The sequence below is a fragment of the Perognathus longimembris genome, chromosome 4 (genome assembly GCF_023159225.1).
Source record: "Perognathus longimembris pacificus isolate PPM17 chromosome 4, ASM2315922v1, whole genome shotgun sequence".
Taxonomy (NCBI): domain Eukaryota; kingdom Metazoa; phylum Chordata; class Mammalia; order Rodentia; family Heteromyidae; genus Perognathus; species Perognathus longimembris.
The window spans coordinates 38,481,523-38,505,906 of NC_063164.1; the positions used below are offsets into that span (position 1 = coordinate 38,481,523).

General features: G+C 35.8%; 1 protein-coding gene across 1 annotated transcript in view; it reads left to right on the plus strand.

Moving 5' to 3' along the window:
• The window catches only part of Col5a2 (collagen type V alpha 2 chain), a 136,091-nt gene that overhangs the window by 78,814 nt on the left and 32,893 nt on the right, over positions 1-24,384 (plus strand). The window contains exons 7-24 of the mRNA XM_048345108.1: positions 1,354-1,464; positions 3,330-3,407; positions 4,957-5,001; positions 5,884-5,937; positions 6,337-6,390; positions 8,273-8,326; positions 11,160-11,213; positions 12,457-12,510; positions 13,456-13,500; positions 14,116-14,169; positions 15,668-15,712; positions 18,885-18,938; positions 21,085-21,183; positions 21,469-21,513; positions 21,606-21,704; positions 22,644-22,697; positions 22,930-23,037; positions 24,159-24,212. Of these exons, the coding sequence (XP_048201065.1) occupies positions 1,354-1,464; positions 3,330-3,407; positions 4,957-5,001; positions 5,884-5,937; positions 6,337-6,390; positions 8,273-8,326; positions 11,160-11,213; positions 12,457-12,510; positions 13,456-13,500; positions 14,116-14,169; positions 15,668-15,712; positions 18,885-18,938; positions 21,085-21,183; positions 21,469-21,513; positions 21,606-21,704; positions 22,644-22,697; positions 22,930-23,037; positions 24,159-24,212 (1,161 nt within the window). The remainder of the gene's footprint in view (positions 1-1,353; positions 1,465-3,329; positions 3,408-4,956; positions 5,002-5,883; positions 5,938-6,336; positions 6,391-8,272; positions 8,327-11,159; positions 11,214-12,456; positions 12,511-13,455; positions 13,501-14,115; positions 14,170-15,667; positions 15,713-18,884; positions 18,939-21,084; positions 21,184-21,468; positions 21,514-21,605; positions 21,705-22,643; positions 22,698-22,929; positions 23,038-24,158; positions 24,213-24,384) is intronic.

The following is a 24,384-nucleotide window of genomic DNA, read 5'->3' on the forward strand; positions in this document are numbered from 1 at the left end:
TGTGTATGGGTGCATGCGCACACATGTGTGCATGCCAATCCGGGGGCTTGAACTCAGGGAGTAAGCAATATCCCTGAGCTGTTTTTTTTTTTTTTCCTTCTTTTTTTCCTCACATTTGTGCCGCAGCTCCCTTTCTGCTTTTTTGATGGTTAATCAGAGATAAAAGTCTTATGGTTTTTTCCTGCCTAAGCTGGCTTCAAACTGACCTTCAGATCTCAGTCTTTCAGAAGCTAGGGTTAAAAGCTCAAGCCATCAGCATTGAATGGAGCTTGATTTTGATAAAATAATTTTCTAAAAAATCAGATGTTATAACTGCTATGCTACTCTTCCCAAACTATTATACCATTATATGGAAACTGCATTCTCTACTGTATCAATATGCCCTGGACTACCTGCATTATCAGATCATATTTGAACTGGTGCATGGTCAGTAGCCACTCTTTTGATTAAGACTCATGACATTCTTTTCCTATTAATTACTAATTCATGATTACTCTCAATTCCCACTCTTACTGATAAAAAGAATATTGTGCTATTAACATTTTGCTCCTTTCTCTTTGAATCTTGTTAAGATTTCTTTTAACATTAACAACCCAGCACATATTGAGAAGACTTGTGGGAATGGTGAGGCTAGGGGACTGAGCTTTACTAGAATTGAGGATGTGGCTATTCCCCAAACTGCCTTGAGAATGTGGGCTGGAAGGGTGGAGTTTGGCAACTAGAATTCATTGCTCACTTTTCTGAGAACTAGACTTGGCTGGATTCTTTTTTTTTTTTTTTTTTGCCTTTACTTCTCATTTTTCATTGGTCTTGTCTACTTTTCAGAGTGGGAATGGATAATATGTGCCAGACTAAAAGTAAAAAGATTGAAATGGGAAAACACAATACACATGTAATGAATGTCTAGTATGTACCAAGTATGCAAAGCATCAAGCAATTAGAAATAAATATAAACTCAACACACAGCTTCAATCAAGATGACCTCAATTGGGGAGAGGGGGTGGTTAAACATGCAGATTCATAGTTAACTGTAATCAAAGACAGGTGGTAAATTTAGAATTTGTTTCTAAATACCTTTGAGCAACAAAAAAAAACAAACAAGAAGGCTCAGACTGCTGCTAAATTGAATACAACTTTTAAACTATTCTAAGAAAAGTGATGTCTGGTGATTTACCACATGAAGTATAATGCTTACCTAGACTATGCCCTATAATGAAAAGTCTGATCAGTGCAAAATCAACAGTGTTGATGTAGCTGATGATCAAAATTGCCTTTAAGAAGTATGTGAGTTTAGCTTTCTGCTAAATACATACTTGATAATGGGTTTTGATTTCCCTGGGTTTGTTTTTCTAGGGCCCCCGTGGTCCTCAGGGAATAGATGGTGAACCAGGTGTTCCAGGTCAACCCGGTGCTCCAGGGCCTCCAGGACATCCCTCCCACCCCGGACCAGATGGCATGAGCCGGGTGAGTTGTGTGCACTGCCAAATGGCCCATGTGGATAATGTATTCAGTTATAAGTTTGTCATTATGATTTTTTATTAAGTCAGTTCAGAAACTGAAATGTGAATCGGGTACTACCCTACTATGAAATATAATGAAAGGATGTAGAGAGAAATGTTGGAAAATGGCATTTTCTCAAAATTTCTCAATTTTTTTTCAAAATTTCTCTCTCTATGTCATTTGTGGACTCTGTGAATTTTGTTCATTGTATGGATTTTAATGGACCAGCCAACATTGTTTGCTGAGTGAACTAAAGGAGAGATATGACTCTAAGCTTCTCTCATAACCCAGTCTCATAATGCTGACAAAATCAGCATCGTACTTTCTAACCGAGAGAATGACACATCTGCACTGATGAGTATGAGAGGACCATTGTATGAGAAATTAGTTTTAGATGATTTGACATTATGACAAACACTATTTTAGCTTGTGGTTTCAGAGGTTTCAATCCAGGAACACTGGTCCCATTGTTTCTGAGAACATGAGAGCAAAAGACATGGTAGAACAAAGCTATGGTGGCCACGAAGCAGAAAGTGCAAAAGACAGGGCTAGGGACAAAATATAGATCCTCAAGAACACATTTTCCCAATAACTGACTTCCACCACTAGCCTCTACTCCCCTGAAAATTTCCACTGCATCCCAATAATGACATCAAGTAATGAATCTACTATCATATGACTTCATTGATGAAAGAATAGACCTGTCCAATCATTTCCTGAAAGGGCTACCTTTGAACTCCGCACTGAGGATCTAGCATTTAACATATGAGCCTTTCAGAGGAGTATTGTATAACTAAGGCATATCAACATTAAGAATGCTACCTTATTATGTCTTAAATTTTAGTTTCCTACCTGAAGTATAATAAAATATTTCAGTGGTCCCATTTGAATTCTTAGTGTAATAAGTATAAAGCGTTTTGTCTTACATTGCATAGTATAACAAGGGACCTTATAATATCTGATTATCATTTTTTGTTTTACAAAAAATAACTATGTTTCTCAATTGATTGTGGAAGAAACTGCCTAATTTCTTGAAAAAAATACACCCAGTCCATACAAATATAATCTGGAAATTTATATGTCTACTGGATTGTAAGTCAACAGTTTAGGCCAGTTTGTTTGCCAAAGGGGTTTTTTTTTTAATGTGAAAAAATAGGTAAAACTCCTTTAACAAAGAAAGAAGCATAGACTCCAATAGTTATATATGAAATCTAGCATCTTTAGGACAAATGTTTAAAGGCATCTTTTAGGCTTCATTTTAGTGTTTGGTGTACTCTAATCATGGAGGACAATCAGATAAAGAGGTTTAAACTGGAAATTTATTAGACTGAGTACTAGCTGGCATGACCCATGCTTTTATTAGGTGTCAGATCTTTGTTCCATTGCAGCTGTTTTGAAATTTCATGCTTCAAAAAGTGCTCTAAGGAAGAATAGCCCATCAAAAGCATACAATGAAATCTACAAGACACTAAGTTGGAAGGGAGCTATACAACTTGGGGTGGGGGGAGTCAGGAGTTGAAAAACTGGGAGAGGATGAGGGAACGGGTGACACTGTTCAAAAGGAAATGTACTCATTACCTGACTAACTTATGTAACTGTAACCCCTCTGCACATCACCTTTACAATAAAATTTTTTAAATCTAAAAAATAAAGCATACAACTTAAAAAATAGCTTGAATCTTTCATCATGCTTCAAAGTGAAATATTTAAAATGATTCTTAGGAGAATCATTCTATAAGGATTACATAAAGTATGCATTTTGCAATTTAAAAAGAATGTTGACTTACATCTTTTACTGTGGAAATAATGTCAACACTTTGCTTTCACAGCCATTTTCAGCTCAAATGGCTGGGTTAGATGAAAAATCTGGACTTGGGAGTCAAGTCGGACTCATGCCTGGATCTGTGGTAAGCATACTGTAAACAGCACTGGTTATAAAGGACAGAAAAAGAAACTTGAGTTACTGTAAAGAAATAATAGACCCATGCACACATGCATGCATACATGCATCCATCCAGCTTATCAGTGGTTACTATGTATTCATTTAAAATCCCAGTGTAGTTTGAATCAGCTGTGCAAAGCATACACAGACATTAATGAAGGTCTTTATGTGTATTTTATTTAATTCTTGAAAAAGATATGATTCTAAGGCATATAACTGTTACCACCACACACACAAAAATTTTTCTTTAATAAATTAGAGATCCAGTCTTACAATGTTATGGAAATGTTATTTTGACAAAGATTTGAAATGAGTGCTATTTTAACACTACAATTTTGTTATTTTTATATGTCTCAATATTCTCTGGATGTCTTACCTCAGCAGCTGTGAGGTTCTCTAGAAGAGGACCTCTTCATCATTTTTGAACACTTAGCTCATTGGAGGGGGGGGAGCGGAGGCAAATACCTGAGTATTTGGAAGACTGTAATCTCAGTGAATGAATTAACACTTTTAAAACTGAGTCTTCCATATTCTTTCCCTTATATCATTACAGATTAATGAAATTTCAGGCCTTAAAAAATAAAGTCAGACCTCATGCATAGCTCTCATTCATAATTAAGGCCAGAATACCTTAAACATTGTTTATCTATATATTTTTTAAAATTCCTATGAATGTGGTAATTTGGCGCTTATAAGTCATGTTTTTCTGAGATTGCTGATTTTTTTATCTATTTGAAGTTTCATTTACATATTGCATATTTTAAAAGGTTTAACTTATTCTAGACAAAATACCTGATCAATTCAAAATAAAATTGTTTTTCTTATGACATAAACTTGATTTACATCATGTTTACTTTACAAAGCCTGACAATTAAAAAGTTGTAGTCATATGTAGTACTGAATATTTTTAAGCCTTTTTGTTTCCTTTCCTTTCTTTTATTATAGCTCCATTTAACCATTTACTGTTTAAATGAGGAAAGCCTCTGCTAAAATTTCTAACAGACACTCTATGTACAAGAAAAAAATAATCTAGGAAACTCAGTGCCCTAGATCATTTTAAACCAGTACTGAAAATAATCCAATCACTATTGTTGGTTTCATAAACTTTACATTTAAGTGGGTTCCTTGATACGAATCTGCTGTAAAGCTGCAACATTACCCAGGATTTTTGATAACTGCCTTACTCATGCCAAAATTTTCCTCTCTTCAGATGTTCTTGTTTAAAAGAACTGCACTATACACATGAGAGTGTTTTTTTCTTAAAGAGATAGGGTGTATACAGGCATCTTGTTTATTTCTCTTTATGACACTAAGAGTATGTATAAGTTTTCCCAGATGTTATTTGAGCTTTAATCTCTTAGCATTTATCTGCTTTCCAGATGAGTTCAGAGATAGAATGTCATCAAGTTTGTCTTTTGAAGCTTTGCTCTTCCAGATTCTAAAGCTGATACTATATTTTAAATTTATTAATTGTTGTGAATGCCACACAACTTTTCTTCTCATTTGTTTTTAAGGGTCCTATTGGCCCAAGAGGACCTCAAGGTTTACAAGGGCAACAAGTAAGTTTGTTTGGTTGAAGTAACAAGATTATATACTGTAGTCAAGAAAACTAAAAGTATAAGTAAGATCCATGTAATATGATTGTTTGGGGCTTGCCTTTAGAATTATATAATTGTAACACCCAATTTGATTGGGCTGTATTAAATCATTTTTACTCATTCATATATACAGTATTCACATCAAAGTTTCTTCATGGTGCTACATTTTTATCATTTGATTTCTTTATATGAGTTACCTCCAATTCCTAAAAATGTGCCTCTTGCTTTTGAATGAACAGTTCATAGTTTTCTGCCAGTATAAAAAACCTCATAATTTAATAATAAATGTAAGCAATTAAAACATAAGCGGCCATCTCCAGGTAGAATGACTACCCTGAGTTTTATCTGTAATAATACATATCATTCCATATTATATTTGAAAAAATATAATATTGTACACTTTCTTTCTATGCCTATCAAATAGCAGTAAACTTGTGACAGAATTCTTTTACTACTTATAGTCATTTAACAGGCACTATCAAGTAATTGTTCCCAGGAAAGGTTATCTTGTCATCATATTTGGAGTATTTTACTCAAGACATTGTAGAATTTATTGAAGCTTATTGAAGATGGTGAAATATGTGATATGGGAGTAATGATGATGACTGATGCTACATTCACTCTGCTAGTACTATACTGTTTTAAATATATACTAATTACCTCAACAATCTAACGAACTTGTGATTGTCCTTTACAGGTTAGGGAAGTGAATTATAAACTGACTAAAAGTCATACATCAGGAAAGACTAGACTCCATATTATATATGACAGAGGGCACAGAAGGTAAAAGATTTGGCATTTGCTTTTCTTTGGTTTTCACATGTCACATGTCTTCAATTTCAGGGAGGCACAGGACCAGCAGGTCCTCCTGGTGAACCTGGCGAACCTGGACCAATGGTAATGTCAAGTAAGCATGTACACACGGTTCAATATAGGCCCACTCTTATACTGACATCACCGGTCTTACTTTCCCAGGTCCTTTGTAATGTAGAAAAAAATGAATATACACCTTGGGATTGCTATCTTATGGACTGTGCTTAGCTATCACTTGCTTATGTCAGACAGAATATTTAAATTCAAAGTATTTTTGGCCAGTAGACAGTAGAAAGTTATGTTGTGGGCTAATATACATGTTTTACTGCTGTTGAGCACATGAGCACATGATCTGAGGGATACAGCAAAAATTCAAATGAATAACAAGACTGTTCTCTGATGTGTTTTATTGTCTCACTTATATTTTATATTATAGACAGAAAGAGATAAAATGTACCTGTGCCTGTTTTATTTTATTACCAGGGTCCAATTGGTGCACGTGGACCGGAAGGCCCTCCTGGGAAGCCTGGTGAAGATGTAAGCTTCTTTGTTTCAATTTGCTTTGGAATTTTGAAGAAACTAAGGAGGGGCTGCAGTGTTAAATGAATGTTCTGCATTAACTCTCCTTTCAATATCCTATCCTTTTTGTCTTTGAGTAAAGTGTATCTCAACTGGAGACCTAAAAATAAAACTTCATGAAAGTCTAAAAAGGCTCTTCCTTTTGGTTACATTAAATCTTTAGGTTGTCTCTCTCTCCTGCATTCCCCAAGATTTTCATGAGAATTTCTTGTTGAAGCTAGGAGCCAATGGCTAATGTCTGTAATTTTGGTACTCAGGAAGCTGTGATCTGAGGATTATGGTTCAAAGCCAGCTTGGGAAGGAAAGTTTGTGAGACTCTTATCACCAATTAACCATCAAAAATCCTGAATTAGAACTGTGGTTCAAGTGGTAGAGCATTATCCGTGAGCACAAAAGCTCAAGGACAGTGCCTTGGCCCTGAGCTTAAGTCCCAGAACCAGCACCAAAAATTAAAAAAAAATTCTTGTTGAGATAATAGAATTTTTACATTAGCTGCAACATCTTTTACATCACTAGAACTGAAAAAAAAATGTTCAGTTCTGATGGCAATACATTTTTACACAGTCATGGACTAAATGGAATTCTAAGGCTGTCTTAGTAATACAGTGCCAATATGGTTCTCAAATGTTGAAAAAAGTAATTTACTAATTTTTAATTAAGGTTAAGATTCAACTATAGATTTTACTTTAATAATATGTAATTAAAGATTAATGTCTAACAACAAGCTAGCATCACTGGCTCACACATCTGTAATCCTAGCCATCCTCAGAAAAGTATTGGAGAATCAGAGTTCAAAGCTAGCCATGTCAGAAGAGTCTGTTAGCTTCTATCTCAGATTAACCATCCACATTCTAGAGTGGAAGCATAAATATATATGGTAGAGCTTCAGCTATGAGCCAGAAAGTAAGTGAGAGCTCAAGGTCCCGAGTTCAAGCTGTTATTGGCATACGTTTTCTCTTTCTCCTTCCTTCCTTCCTTCTTTCCTTCCTTCCTTCCTTCCTTCCTTCCTTCCTTCCTTCCTTCCTTCCTTCTTTCCTTCCTTTATTCTTTCCTCCCTTCCTTCTTTCCTTCCTTCTTCCCTCTCTCTCTTTCTTTTTTCTCCTTCCTTCCTTCCTTCCTTCCTTCCTTCCTTCCTTCCTTCCTTCCTTCCTTCCTTCCTTCCTTCCTTCCTTCCTTCCTTCCTTCCTTATTTCTTTCCTTCTCTCCTTCCTTCTCTCCATCCTTCCTTCTTTCCTTCATTCTTTCTCTCTTTTCTCCCTTCCTTCCTTCCCTCCTTCCCTCCCTCTTTCCTTCCCTCCCTCCTTCCTTCCTTCCTTCTTTCTTTGCTTATTTCTTTCCTTCCCTCCTTCCTTGTTTCTTTCTCTCTTTTCTCCCTTCCTTCCTTCCTTTCTTCCTTCCTTCCTTCCTTCCTTCCTTCCTTCCTTCCTTCCTTCCTTCCTTCCTTCCTTCCTTCCTTCCTTCCTTTCTTCCTTCCTTTCTTCCTTCCTTTTCTCACAAATAGGAGCAACACACATGATTTTTTTCAATGATGAAGATTGTGTCCAGTGCCTCAAGCATGTTATTCAAGCACTCTACCTTTTGAGTTGTCTTCTGCCTTTGCATTTTCTTTTTGAATAATGACTCTCTAACTTTGCCTGGGCTAGGCTTGAACTCATACTCCTCCTGCTTTTACCTCATAAATAGCAGCAATTACAGACATACACAAACACTCTTAACTACACATAGCCTTTGTATAGAAAACTCCTTTTTTGTCTTCATGTAACTTATTTGTCACCTTGACTTGGAGACAAACAGTTACTTTTTCTATACTCAATCCCCTCATTTTTTTTTTCCCATACAGGGTGAACCTGGAAGAAATGGGAATACCGGTGAAGTGGGATTTTCAGGATCACCGGTAAGTGTATCTTCATCTATACAATGATACAAAGCAAACTTCAAAAAGTGGAGAGCATAGGAATTCACTCTGCATTCATCATGTGCATGTGTGATTAGACATTAAGTACATGTGACAACCATGTAGTGTTCTCTTTTGTCAAAATGTAAAGTATGGTAGGACATTTTGCCAGATTTATAGCTAATTCCAATCCCCTGCTCTTTAGTGGCACTATATAATTAATATTATATATTCACCAAACATGGACACTCTCTAAACCACATATCAAATTTGTATAAAATAAGATTTTGTTTAGAAGTCATCAGCCTATTTAAAATTCATAGCACCCAAGCCTTATTCATGCTTGTTTTTATTTTATATTATCCCACAAGTATAAAACAATAGTGTGAAAGAATTTGTTGGCTTTTAAAAAAAATCAGCTAGGGACAAGAATTTGTAGACAGGATGCCTGTTTGCTTTCCAAACCCTAATGTTGACTGAAATTTTTGATTAATATTCTGGGCCACGAAATCTTTTTATGAAAGTTCACTGATTGCCAGGCTTCCTAACAGCTGTTCTCTTTCTCCTTGACCTTACTATAGGAATAGTTCTGGGACAACAGGACCAAAGCCACTGGAAACATTCTCTGAACTGATTTGTCCATCTTCTCTCACTAAGCCCTCTTGCGGGTGTGCCACACTGGGATAGGGGAAAATTAGAGCATGATACACAAGCAAAAATCTTCTTGCAGCTTTTCCTATTGCTTTATTATGCTTTGGGTCTCTAAGCTGGTCCAAACTTCATATTCCTATAGTTTCCTAATGTTTCTACTACGATGCATAATTATCTGTTGTACTACATTACTTTCAGTTTACTTTTTGAAAACTGGTGAGGTTCACATCAAGAATATATTTTTTAAAATGAATGCTCATCTTTAAAAGGGATTTACATAGTTCTATGGATTACTTTGTTTGACATAGAAAGCCAGTTCCTCCATCCCACTTCCCTCTCTTTCTCACCCCATCAGCCTGGGACAAAAAGTCAGGCAAAGGGATGAAGTGTAACCATTAGCACAGATGTGCTTTTCAACAGCTCTTGGCCTGAGCCTCCTGTGGCTGGTTGTACTTTTGCGCTCACTCACAGTGCGGCCCTCCACAGGGAGAAAAGGTGCCTAGCCAGCACAGTGCAGATGCTCTCTGCGAGCTCAGTGCAGCAGGATGTGATTGTGTGTGATGACAGTCCTGGGTCAGCAGAATGCGAGTTCTTTATGAGCATTAGTGCATCTGGATCATTCTCTTGTTATGCGAAGGATGTGTAATCACGAGAGAATTTTCCTCACAGAACATTAAAAACTGAACAACATAGCTCACTAATTCCCCTATAAGCTTAGATGGGTGTGCACCGATTTATCTTTTTAGGGGGGTAGGGAGAATAATCTCAGTAAAATAGGAATGCAATAAAAAAAACTTAAAGGAATTTCTTAACTTGAAAGAATTCTTAAACATGGTTACATAAACAGAATTAGCAGAACTTTATTTGTTCAAACATCATGATTTGATGTACCTTTACTGGGTTACTTTCAAAGCATTATTTTCCCTGCAAGAATTCAAAGGGGAATTATTGCTTTGATCTTATTTTATGAGTTTCATTTATTCAGTTGCTAATTCATTATACAGAAAACAGTGAGTGAAAGCTATGATGTATGGAGTTAAATTATTTTCTCATATGTGAGAGATTGTGCTAGAAGTTTCTTTGGAAAGGTTCAGGTCTTATAGCTGCATGCATGTGGAGTATGAAGACATTTCTTCATTCAAATGTTTATCCAATGATTATCCTTTCAAAATCACTCATCAAATATAAATCTAAGAGTGGAAGATATAAAGGGTAATAAAATTATTGAAAACTTACAATAGTTGATACTTCAAATCTGTGCAATAAAGGTACAAGTTTTACTGGTGGCAGTAGTAATAGCAATTCAATAGAAAGCCAAATTAATGTAGTCAATGAGAAAGAGCATGTAAGTCAATGGGTCATTATTAGTTTTAAAAAAGTACAAAGAAAAAATTCAAGGACCATTTTGAAATAATCATATCACTGAATTTGATTTTCTAGTGTATTTCTATGTTTTTTAATTTAATATAATTTGGTAACAAATACAAAGGATTAGGAAAAATTTAGTAATTACTTAATCAAGAAACCAAATCAACCAAATTAATAATATATTCCCTGACCTTGCTTTCTGTTGGATATTTTATTTTTTTTGTTTTGTTTGTTGGATGATTTTAAATCTGCGTAGGCTGTTGTGAACATTTCATTTAAAAAATCTGAATAACACTATGCTATCATAATCTCCTGCCAATATCAGAAGTAATAAAAAAAAGAAGAAATGAAAAATATTGGCTTTGTACAAAAGCATGAATCTAACATGAAGCATAATATAAAGGAAAGAAAGTATATTTTCACTTAAACTTCTTTCTGAATTGTTTCCTTAAACCTTTACATGGATTTAGTTTTCTTGTTTTAGTTGTTTCTAACTCATAATAATAGCAATTATACCATTTAAAAATTTTAACTGATTTGAAAATCAGTAGTATCAGATCACTAGCTACTATTAATCTATATCTTTTTGTAAGTCACAGTTCTGTTATGTAATCATATTTCCATTTTTAACAGTGTTTTGCTTTGCAAAATTTTGATCTTCTAGATATTTTGACAGATGGAACATACTACTCTTTTTTTTTCTATAGTTTATTGGTGAAAAGCTGTGTATCAGATAATTTTTAGGAAATGGTATGTTATTTCCTTTTCATAATAATTACTCTAAAATGTCTTATGCATTTTTCCTTGTCTCCAGGGAGCTCGAGGCTTTCCTGGGGCTCCGGGTCTTCCAGGCCTGAAGGGTCACCGAGTAAGTTGAATCCCTTGTAAGCCTCTCGGGTTCTGTGGTTTACTGAGCTGGGTCTGATGAGGGATCTTTTGCAGTCTTAATGACCCCTTTGTCAGTTGAAATCACAATGATCTTCTACATTTGTTTTTAATTTCTTTGATTCTTTAGAGAATGTGCTGTAGGGTCATAGAAAAATAATTTGAGCTCTTACTATGTACTGGATACTGTGCTACAAAGGAGAATACATGAGTGAGAAAAGCTTAGCCTGTTGCTTTGGCTATGTGTCATGTGACATGATTCGAGTAGTGTGTACAAGGTCATGGAACATGCCCAGTTAACACAGACTTGGAAGGCAACAGAGCACTTCAGTTATAAATCAGAATATTTAATATGTAGCTAGCATATATTGAGTAAACATATTAAATCCCTCTCTCTGTCTCTAGTTTACCTGTTTCTCTGAAAGCAATTCTGACATTCAATTAATATTCATTGATATGTCTGCATTTTGAATAGATGAGCTGTAGATCAGAATGTTTACTGTTGTTCTAGTTACAAAATGCAGCTGCTCCTCCATGTCCAGAGGAATTGGTTCTAGGATCTCCTCCCCAACAGGAACCTCCAAATCCACCAGGTGTTCCAGTCCTTACATATAGTGCCACAGTATTTGTGTATAAATTACGAAAATATTGTCATGTATTTATAGTTACTTCTAGTCTACCTTGAATCCAAACTGTAAGGTTAGTGTTAAGTAAATAGCTGTTACACTGCACTGTTTAGAGAACAATAAGTAGAAAAAATTCTGTAGTACTTTAGTAAACATTTTTAGTACATCATAGGTCTAACTAGAGAGTACATCACATTAAAAAAATTCACTTTTTCTTTAAAAAATTCAATTTCTGGGGCTGGGGATATGGCCTAGTGGCGAGAGAGCTTGCCTCGTATACATGAGGTCCTGGATTCGATTCCCCAGCACCACATATACAGAAAAAAAAAACGGTCAGAAGTGGCGCTGTGGCTCAAGTGGCAGAGTGCTAGCCTTGAGCAAAAAGGAAGCCAGGGACAGTGCTCAGGCCCTGAGTCCAAGGCCCAGGACTGGCCAAAAAAAAAAAAAAATTCAATTTCTTGCTAATTATTCATGGATATAGAAGTTGTAGCTCATATTTTCTAATTATATGAACCTTCTACCTATGTGTTAGCTCTAAAGTAAATTTAAGTGTTTACTTGCAGAATTAAATCGTTTCTATACTAACCAATTTCTTTTCAGGGTCATAAAGGTCTTGAAGGCCCCAAAGGTGAAATTGGAGCAACTGGTTCCAAGGTAAATGTGGAAAACCTAAACTTGACCTCACAAGACACTTCAATTCTGTTTCATGAGCCTGCATGCTTTTCAGAAGTACTTTAAATAATTTTTGAGGAAAGGGAGTATAAATAAATAGAAGAAAATTTGCTCTATATTGTACTATCCTTTTAATTCTGGGAACTTTGAGTCATATGTCTTCCCAAAATTGATTTATTCCTCTAAGGATAGGAATTATCAAAGGAGTGAAAATGGAGTTATACTGGGAAACAGCGTGGATTTCATATGTGGCAAAGTATTTTATTTCTAGGTTTCCTATAGTAGATTTTAAGATAAAATTACAGTAAACTTTTAGCTTTGTAGTATTTTACTTGAACTATATCAGACATAGGCCTATGGTTCCTTTCCTGGCTAGGTATATTAGTTTCCATTAATCTTGTTTATACTCTATTCATAGATTTATTTTAGACTTATTTCTATACAATTTAATTATTTAAATGTATAAATATTTACTTATTTAATGTACTAGGGGTTAAAATCAGACCTTGTGCTTGCTATACAAGAGAATTACCACTTGAGTCATGTCCTTAATTTAAGGATCTTGTGCTTTTGCTTGGGGACTTGCTGCTGATTGCACTGCTACTTAGTCCTCCTATTAGCTGAGACATTACATATACCCTAATATGCTCAGCTTCCTGGGTGACATGGTCTTGTTAAGTTTTTCCTTTGAGCTGGTCTTGAACCATGATCCACTTGATTTCTATCTCACATAACTGGTCCCTAAGCTCATTTAATTTCAAGAAAAGTTGATAATAATAATAACTGACAACATAATTAGATCTTTCATTTGAAGAACCTTTTTAATATTCGAAAATATGCCTTCAAAATTATAATGTATACAAAGCAATGTGATGTTAATATCAACTTTAAACTCTCAAACTGAATTAAATCTCAATTTTACTTTAGGGTGAAGCTGGACCTACTGGTCCCATGGGTGCTATGGGTCCTCTGGTAAGTTTCAATTTCCTTTTCTTTTGGAAATGAGATTTTAAGCTTCAAATCATAACCTAACACATTTGTGATTCCAAACTTTCAGATAGACACATCCTATATTTCTTTTCTTTCAGTACTTTTATTAGCATAAATTAACTATACAAAAAGTTTTATTGTGATACATACAGGCATATATTTATTTCTTTGGTTTTAATTTTCTTTGATTTTTACATGAACAGAATGCTGCAGTAAAAAACACTAAAAGGCATAGATAATATATGTTAACTATGGAAATAATCTTGATTACCAACTGTGAACCAAGAGAATTGAGCCCTTAGAATGAAAGAGGAAGGCCTGTATTCACAGTTATTCTTAACTATAGAATACCATTATTTTTGCATGCACAGTGATCACATCAGTAGCTTTGTATATTCGGCTGTGTTCAAATGAAATGAAATTAGTTATATAAGAGTGGTAAGGTAGGTATCTTCACAACTTTGCAAACCTCAAATTGCTGCTAGACAGGTTGTTGTTTGGTAGCTAATCATATTATTTCAGTTGGATGGAATAGTGCAGTCAAACCAGCCAAGAATTCAAGTTCAAGAGATGTTCTTTCTCCTCTGCCATTCACAGGGCCCGAGAGGAATGCCAGGAGAGAGGGGGAGACTTGGACCCCAAGGTGCTCCTGTAAGTATGCCTGCTGCTTTGTATGCTGGAAAGTGGAGTTCACCTCCTTCAATTTTGCATTTTAAATGAGGATGTGCCTTTAACATATATCACCTCTTTTTCTTTTGGAAAAAAGTATAAGTGTAAATTATTAGCCATTATAGCCTGAAATTCTGAGACCTAGGAAGAGAATTAGTATACACTATCCCTTACCCAACTTCAGTCATTGTCATCCTCCTAAATATTTTTTTCCAATGGATATACTCAAGGCTCATGAAATTCTATCACATATACAAGTACTGTTTCCCTAAATCTTATCAAGTGCCTGAGTTATAATACCCCCAGTCCATTTCCTTATGCTTGTGTTCCATTTCAGTTCATCTTTAGAGATAGTATTTACCATTGCATTACTACCATGTGCCAAAGTGACTTCCTATTCCACTGATCACTGGTTGATCAGTGAGGAATCCAGATTAAAAAATCAAATTTGGGCTGGGAATATGGCCTAGTGGTAGAGTGCTTGCCTCACACACATGAAACCCTGGGTTTGATTCCTCAGCACAACATATATAGAAAAATCCAGAAGTGGCACTTTGGCTCAAGTTTTAGATTGCTAGCCTTGAGCAAAAAAGCAGCCAGAGACAGTGCTCAGGCCCTGAGCTCAATCACCAGGACTGGCAAAATAAATCAAATTTAAAATCTGCTTTTTCTGGGTGTCAGCTCTGGCACCATTGATCATTGGGTCTTACATCAGTTTTCCTAGGCAAGGAATTTAAGTCAGTTACTACAATCCACAAAATTGACAGGAAGTAGTGTTAGAGATTCTATTTTTGAAAGAATGAATTAAATAGCAGGGGCAGAGGGAAGACACTGAAATGGGTTTCAGTTGTAGCAAATCCCTCCATGAATCGCAGAGGGATTATGGAATTCTTCAGATTTGCCTTGGACAGAAGTCAATCTTTTGTACTATGTCATCCATCCTAAGGAAGGATTTAAGGAAACTAGCTTGTTTTAACTGGAAGAGTTCCTGCAAGAGTTTTAACTGTGGGTCCTCAGCAACTAGCACTTCCAGCTGAAGAATGAATGCTTTAGTTCTGAATAGGATCTGGATGAAACCTAAGGAATTCTGTTTGTGCGTGGGTTTTAGCTTTGTTTGTTTATATGAGAATGTTCCTCCTTTCATTAATCTAGTAATTAAGAAGTCCAAGATATTCGAAGTCTCATCTCTAAGCTCACTTGATCACAGCTGATATATTAACAAAAAAAACTTACCAGTTTCGTTTTCTCAATCTTGATTTTTATTTCTTATTACTATTAGGAGAGATATGTTTATTACTGCATTAACAGCTTTGTGTAATGCTCGATTTCATTGCTGTTATCTCAATAATAGTTTTTATCAGTACTTATTTAGTCTTCAGTTTCTCAATGCAGTAATTATCTATATAGCAAACAAATTATGAGAAAATGTTGTCAGTATAGTCTTACCTTGTCACCTTGTCTTTTTTTCTTTTTTCATTAGGGACAACGAGGTGCTCACGGTATGCCAGGAAAACCAGGGCCAATGGTGAGTTATATTGCTTTGATATGCATTCACTATTTGATTTATTCTTTCATTTCTACATTAACAAGAGATTACCAAGCAACCCCTGTGTTTTAGATATTTGGAGTAAAGAACATAATAACCAAAATTCTTCTCTCTGAACATTGGATATTCTAATTAATATCATTGTATTATTCTATTACTAATTGCCATAATGTAGAATACAGATGAAGTATAAAAATGCAGGAGGGAATGCCTAAATCTGCAAATGAGAAGGATATAAAGGAAGACAGAATGAGTGCATTTCAAGTCAAATCTTGAAAAGATAACACATAAAATGGACCAGTGCATTCTTTCATCCATGACAGGAAGATAGGTGAATAAAAACATGGCATGCTGAGCAAAAAGCTAGGGGGATGTAATGGGAATGGGAGACAGGAGCTGGCTAGATGGTGAAGAGCCATACTTACTGTGTTAAAGAGTTTTTCACTTTATTCTTATAGTGGTTATTGAGAGATCATTCTGGGGTAATAATCATAGAAATGTCATGACCAGATAGACTGTCTGCTAGTAACCTTCTACTATTATAAAAGATACCTAAAACAGAATGTGAATATTGTAAGGAGAAGCCTAAATGAAAAATAGAAGGATATGAGCTAAAATGATTGCAGTGGTAATGGAAGCAGCTTGCTAAGGATGTCTAAAGCCATAGTGTATTAATTTTCTGGTTTAAGGAGTTTGGTGGATGATCTAGTTTATCTAAGATGGGGAATACAGAAAGACGAAGACTATAATGTGTGAATCTGGGTTTAAGGTGGAAGAAATCAGTTCATTTTTTTATTGGACATTCCAGTGTAGAACTCAGAGTGGAGATTTGAAGTAGACTTGGTATTGATAGTATATAGGCAATAAATAAAGCTATTGGGATAGAAGTATAATATGAGATGAGAAACAATGAGGTTTCAAGGAGTGCTAATATTCACTGCACTCTGCTTTTTATTTCAGCATCAACAATACGCCTACATTTTGTTCCATTTATTCCTGAACTACTTTGAAAGAGACTTCTAAAATTCTAATGTTAACATTCATGCTTTAAAAAGTCTGAGCTGCCGGGGCTGGGGATATGGCCTAGTGGCAAGAGAGCCTGCCTCGTATACATGAGGCCCTGGGTTCGATTCCCCAGCACCACATATACAGAAAACGGCCAGAAGTGGCGCTGTGGCTCAAGTGGCAGAGTGCTAGCCTTGAGCAAAAGGAAGCCAGGGAACAGTGCTCAGGCCCTGAGTCCAAGGCCCAGGACTGGCCAAAAAAAAAAATAAATAAAAAAAATAAAAAGTCTGAGCTGGGCACTGGTGGCTCATGCCTAGCTACTCAGAAGGCTGAGATCTGAGGACTGTGGTTTGAAGCCTGCTGGGCATGAAAGTATGTGAGGTTCTTATCTCCAATAAAGTACTTATAACAAGCCAGAGGTGGTGCTTGGTGCTGTGGCTCAAGTGGTAGAGTGCCTTGAGCACAAAGATGTTAAGGGACAGTGCCCAGGCCCTAAGTTCAAGCCGCAGGACTAACAATAAAAATTGGAACATATATTAAGCAATTAATAGTAAGTTATCAAAAAGCAAAACAATATAACTCGCCAAGTTTCTGACACATCTATTGCTTTTTAGCCTGTCTCTTTCTTGAAATAGTTGGATGCACAGCGTCAGTTGTTTACTAACTACTGTAGCACTGGTATAAATGATCTTAAGAAACTTATGGATAGTGGGACAAAGGGTGAACTAATTCAGCAATGATACTCAATGAACAATCTGTGGTATCAAGAGGGAAAAATTGGGAGAAAACAAAGTAAGAGGTAATACTGCTCACAAAGAAATGTACTCATTACCTAACTTATGTAAGTGCAACTTTTTGTGTATCATCTTGACAAGAAGAAAAGAGAAACCTATGGAAATACAGTGGGGAATCAAAATACCTTCTTTCATTCTTCAAAGACACTTGAATTATCATGCTACTAGGAAAGCAAAGCTGAGTAAATGGTTTTAAGTAGCCTAACAATTCAATGATCCTTCTATGTAATAGTTGATTCACATATATGTTTTCCCACATAAAATTAAAGGATTTTTATAGTAGCACTCTGGTTTTGAAAAGGAAGATAAAATGACATCTAGAAGACATAATACCATATGTGATTGAGAGTGTTTGCTAATTAACTAATAGTGTAGATATACTGACTACATAGTCAATGGAACAGTTTATCTTGCTCAAACAGGAAAAGTTGAATCAAGCTACACAAGACAAAACGTGCTAAGGAAAACAGAAGAGAGAGACAGCACAGAGTGAAGGAAAAGCAGAGAAAGAAGTAGAGGGGAAAGAGTGAAAGAGAGAAAGGAGAGACATAGATCTGGAGAAAGATAATTCAGAACAAAACATGCATAATACTGAGAAGTTATCAAAGAAAAAACATTAAAATTTCATTTTTCTATATACGGAAAGTAGATATTGTCATTATTTGTCATGAAGATTGTTTTTCCATCAGTACTTATAAAAATCAAATAAAATACATAACAAAGATAAATCTTAAACACTGAAAGAACTTTTATTAGTTCAAAACTGATTGTTTTCAAAAACAGTCCTCAAAGAAGAACTAAAGGTACTTAGAATAGGATCCTAAAATTATTTCCTTTAAATCAAGCTTAGAAATCAATTATTTAAATACTATGAACTATTTATTTGCCTTTTCAAATATAGTACAGTGATACATATCCATTTGTTACTGCTTGAAAAAATATCTGGATGTTTCTTAGAAATCACTTTTATAAAAACAATATATTAAGTTTTGTACAAAATATAGTTTTCTATAAACTTCTTACTTTCTTCTTACCTGATTCATATACAGGAAGTACTTTTCTCGAGAGCCATATGTTTAGGCCAATTTATTATTGTAACTGAATTAACTTTATTTGGTATAATTAGGAAACCCAATTATTATGTTCACTACTATTGCGTATCTTTGAACACTACTTTATTAGATTAAACATTGGAAGATAATCAAAATAATATTAAATTGTCTTTGTGGTTAAAGGACTAAACAGATTATTCCTATGTGTCAAAATATAGATTGTTGCCAGAGGATGGGGGAAGGACTTAATAAAATATGGGTTAAATACATGTCTGATTACTCTTTGTTTTTTATTTATAGGGTCCTCTTGGGATACCTGGCTCTTCAGGCTTTCCAGGAAATCCTGGAATGAAGGTAACTTGGTGACATATTTAGTGACACTTTATTGCCTGTCCCCAAATACATTGGTATTTTATTAGTTGAAAAGTCTGAAAGTTATACTTCCATAAAGAAACACCTTAGAATAGTAGTTGCCTTACATGTGATGATAGTGGGGAAAACCATAATCTGTAGTTATAGCAAAAGTACTCATAGTCAAAGGTTATAAAAACCAAAGAACTTATCTGGACTCTACAGCCAGACAATTGAAACTACTATCAGAAATAAAAGTTTTAAACCAAGCTGGAACAATGTTCTGTGAGAGGGTGTCAGCCAGTAATTAACAGCCGAATGTAGTAAACAGTAGGAGGTTGAAATGAGAGTGAAAGAGGCTGTTCTTTCACAGGATGCAGGCCATTCCTTTGTCATTCCCTTTGCAGCCAGTAGGGTGAGTCAGGAGGAGATTTGGTTTTCCCTGTGGGAATGAGTTATTCTGCTTCCATTGCACTTTTCCAGTCACTATTGGTTCTTTTTCTCATACGTTGGGGAAAAAATTACAAGATCACAGTAGGAAGATAGTACTTCAGATAAGGCAGAGAATAAATTCTGAACAAGAATTTCAGCTTTTAAACAACAAAGTTTGGTTGACTTTCACCTTCTGTGTCCGTTCATCCTAAAGAATGGGTTTCCTTGTCAGATTTAGATTTAGAAAAGTGTGGCCATGGCAGTCATCTGGCCCCCCTATGCCTTGTCTTCTCATGGAATTCTGTGAAACGCTATGTGACGTCATCTATGTAAATCTGTAGCATAGTACATAATGCATAGGGTATGCTAAGTATGTATTCAGTCTTTTTATTTATTTATTTATTTCATCTTATTATTTATTTATTTATTTATTTATTTATTTATTTATTTATTTATTTATTTTTGGCCAGTCCTGGGGCTTGGACTCAGGGCCTGAGCACTGTCCCTGGCTTCTTTTTGCTCAAGGCTAGCACTCTGCCACTTGAGCCACAGTGCCACTTCTGGCCATTTTCTTTATATGTGGTGCTGGGGAATCGAACCCAGGGCCTCGTGTATTTGAGGCAGGCACTCTTGCCACTAGGCCATATCCCCAGCCCTCAGTCTTTTTATTACTCATGCTACCTAAATTGAGTTTGGACTTAGAAATGAAAAGAAATGGGCATTTCCAATATTCCTTGAAATATGAGAACCATCCGCTCAGATTATTATATACTGTCTTAAATGCTATCTTTAAACTCTGTGCCACAAGGAAGGGGTTAGTTACTATAAGATGGCATCTCTGTGGTCAATCCCTGCTTTCATGAAGAATCCTTTTACTTCCTTCTTTGATCTGTTCCCTGAAGTTGAAGACCCCACCTCTTTCTTCTATTTCCCTTTCTCTTCCTGTGTTCTACCTCTTTCTACTCTTCTTTTCTCCCTCCCCTCTTTCCTTCTTTTTCTTTTCCTTTCCCCCCCCCTTCCTTGAGATCACACCTGGTGCCTCCCACATGCTAAGTGTGACCCCTGCCAGTGAATTATAGCCCTAGCCCTAAGCTACAGATCTTCACAACACTGCTTCTTTGCCCAACCACCAAATATATGCTTACACAAATATGCATAATTCCTTCATCTTTCCTAAGACAGTTTCCACAAATCGCTCTGGGAGGAAAATAAGGACACAATAAATACTTAAGCCTAGGCTTATTAGTTAACAGGAAGTAGTTTCTGCTCTTAGTATGTAAGAGTTTCAAACTACTAATTACATTTTTTGGCAAACACTGCTTATACAGCCCGTGGCTATAGCTTCTACTCTATACGACTAGACAGTGTAAGACTAGTTCTGGAATACTAAATGTTGTTCAGTAAAACTCAAACAGGTAACAAAATGATCTCTTCCAGAAATTATTTTTCTGTCTGCTTCCTTATCTCTTTCCTCCACCCTTCCCAACACCATAATATTCCTGGGTGTGTTTTTTTTTTACCCATAATTCTGTTTTTCCTGTAAAGTTCTGCCATAGGTGCAGCTTAAGTGGTACAACTTGAGTCTAGCAAGCTGGATTCAATCCTCAGTACAACCCAGAACAAAAAGAAACAAAAGCCTTTTTACTCTGGAGGAAATCAATTTATTACTATAACACTCATATGTTTCTTACATTAACCTTTCCTTTGCCTCCTTTAGGGAGAAGCAGGTCCCACTGGGGCACGGGGTCCTGAAGGTCCCCAGGGACAGAGAGGTGAAACAGGGCCTCCAGGACCCGCAGGCTCTCAAGGTCTTCCTGTAAGTTCCTCAAACATCTAAGGATTAGCCCAGAATGGCAGACATTACTTATAACATCAGACAAATGCAGTTTATCTTCCTATGGTTTCTTTTTAGAATTCCGAATGAGTGGTTAAAACTCACAAGGAAAAAAATTTCCCATGTTTATTCCACATGTTTTATCTATTTTTTTTCACTACATTTATTCCTGCTCTTGAGAGAGAAAGGAGCTCATGAATACAGCCGAAATCTCCCCATCCTATCCCCATAGGTTAGGACTTCAAAAGCTTTTTGTTTACCTTTTAGGGTGCAATGGGAACTGATGGTACACCAGGTGCCAAAGGACCTACGGTAAGTAACTGCTTAGCTCAGAGGGAAATGATCCTTTGGATACTGACCATGGCTTACAATCTTATCATTACGTCATGCTTGCTGTCTAACAGGGCTCCGCAGGGACCTCGGGTCCTCCTGGCTTGTCAGGGCCTCCGGGATCCCCTGGCCCTCAGGGCAGCACTGGACCTCAGGGAATTCGAGGACAGCCGGTAATGTCTTTTGCAAAGAACTGTAATTCTTCAGTAGAACCCAATGAAGAGTACCCAGAGAAATTTCTTGTGAAGTGATACAATGCATCCTAGATAACCTGAATTACTCTGATGGGGGAACTGACTTGAAAGGATTGTACAGCGAATGTCAAATGTTAATGCGTAATTTAGATGGTTAAATTCTAAGTTGAACATCTTTAAAATGTATTAAATTTTAATATTTTAACATTGAAGAACATACACACAACACATTGAGAACTTGTGCTTATGGAACTTTTAGGCTGATAGTAAAAATATTTTCTTTTCCAGTACTACTTTAAACAGGTATTTTAGACTCTCTTTCAAGTATATTTGATCATACTGATAAATGCTTTTAAATGGTAATGATGCAGCTGTTAAAATTTGAGTGTTTCTGATATGTCACATTTGATTTTACCATTTGATTATCAGGTTCCTGCAACTGAAACTACCATCACTATTTAAAGAGACAAATTCACAAAAGCCTAGAATATTCTAAAAGTGACATATACTATTTGAATTGCCATATTCTGAAGAAATAGAATACAAATTTACTTTGTTGTTGAGTAAATACTGCTATGCCATATAATAAATGCTAGGTAAATCTATGTCTTTGACCTAAGTTTGACTATCAGATTTGAATAACTGAATAATTCTAATTATTGTAGCATTCATGAAAAAGCAAAGTGTTTGAAAAATGGCTCCCTTGAAGATCACTATGAAATAAATGGTTACCAGATCATACCAGATTTTGTGAAAATTCATACATCCTTCTAGATTTGCAAAGTATAAAATGATTTCATTATACTAGTAATTTAGAGCATATTCAACTGTTGGAAATTAAAGTTTATTTTAATTACCTAGAGCTAGTTGGACTGGCTCAATGCCCCTAGTTCTTAAAACTGTTATTTATTATTTTAGGGTGATCCAGGAGTTCCGGGTTTCAAAGGAGAAGCTGGCCCCAAAGGAGAACCTGTAAGCCTTGGTTTGGTTAATGATATGACTATCAATATTGTTTAGAAGTATACAACTCAATATTCTCAAGGTTTAAAATAAAAATAGAATGTATAATACCTTGGGATGAAATAGTTTATGAAATCATTTAACAATTTAAACATTGTTAGTGAGTTCATTAAATAAGTCTTGCAACAACAGCTCATTTGTCAAATAGTTCTTTTTCCTAGCAACTGTATTTCTGTTTTAACAGGGGCCACATGGTATTCAGGGTCCAATAGGCCCCCCAGGTGAAGAAGGTAAAAGAGGTCCTCGAGGCGATCCAGGAACAGTTGGTCCTCCAGGTCCAATGGGAGAAAGGGTAAATAAAACAACACATTGTGAATGAACAGCAGTGCATTTTGAATAATAGAGAAAAAGCAGTTAAGAGAAATGATACAGGTGTCTTGAAGGGTATATAGTATGGTTTTCTGTGTCTCAACTGTCTACTCATGATTTGTTCAGCTAATATTGGTTCAATGCCTGCCAATCTTCCCTTTAGGATACATTCATGGAGCCTTTAGTGGGGACTAGTAATGAGTTTATTTTGGTAAAGACAAACAACAAATCAGCAAATTGATAATAATAGTAATAGGCGTTCTATACATTTGTTAAATGATGGGGTAACATTATGTAGAGTAATTGCAATTGGAGGACAGTAAAGTGATGTTATATTGCTAGATGGTTGGGAAATAAAGTCCTCCCAGAAGACAGTACTTTGGTTGAAACATGAACAAGATGAGCCTGCAAAAGAACTTGGAAGAAACCACTTTCTTAGCAGTGAAAAGTGGTAACTACTGAGCTGGGGGGGTGGGGGGAGTGGGTAGGGAAGAATAGGATTTGATACTTTTGAAGATTAAATGAGTTTGCTATGACTGGCATGTAAGGAAACAAGTCTGAAAAAAAACAACAATAATTTCATATTTGTATAGCATTTCAGAGAAATCAGTGGCTTCTAATATAAGACAATACTAATACATGTAAATAGCTATAGGTGTTGATTTGAACTCACATTTCATATTAGCTTTTTTGTGTGCTTATTTTACAATGAATTATGAAGAATATTTCTTGATTTCAACCATGCACCAGTGGCTCAAGCCTGTCACCCTAGCTACTCGAAAGGTTAAGTTCCAGAGGATATTAACTCAAATCCAGTGTGGGCAGAAAAATCTGTGAGCTGCATCGCCAAAAAATCTAGCGAAAAGCAGGGCTAGGGGTTAATTGATAGAGCACCCATGGTTCTTGAGATGAAGAAATACTTAGTTTAGCACTAACATATCCTTCAAAATTTAAATGTTCTCTATCAAATACTTTTTCCTTATACTTATCTGTTGTGTTGGTTTAGTTACAGCTACTAAAACTTAAGAATTAAAAGTTAAAAAGCAACTCATTCATTACAGAGCTTCCAACAATAATTAAGAATCTCATCTTGATACTTTGTAGGGTGCTCCTGGCAATCGTGGTTTTCCAGGTTCTGATGGCTTACCTGGACCAAAGGTGAGATTCCCCTCCACTATTGCTAATACTAGTGTGGATGATGTTCCACAAGTTTCCATCTATCAGTGTGGATGATATGGAACTAGGACACTTGAATTTAGGTCTATAAAGAATGTGGAAGCAGAGGTCTTGCCTAACTACATGCTTTTGTAATTTTTTTTCATTAGGAGTC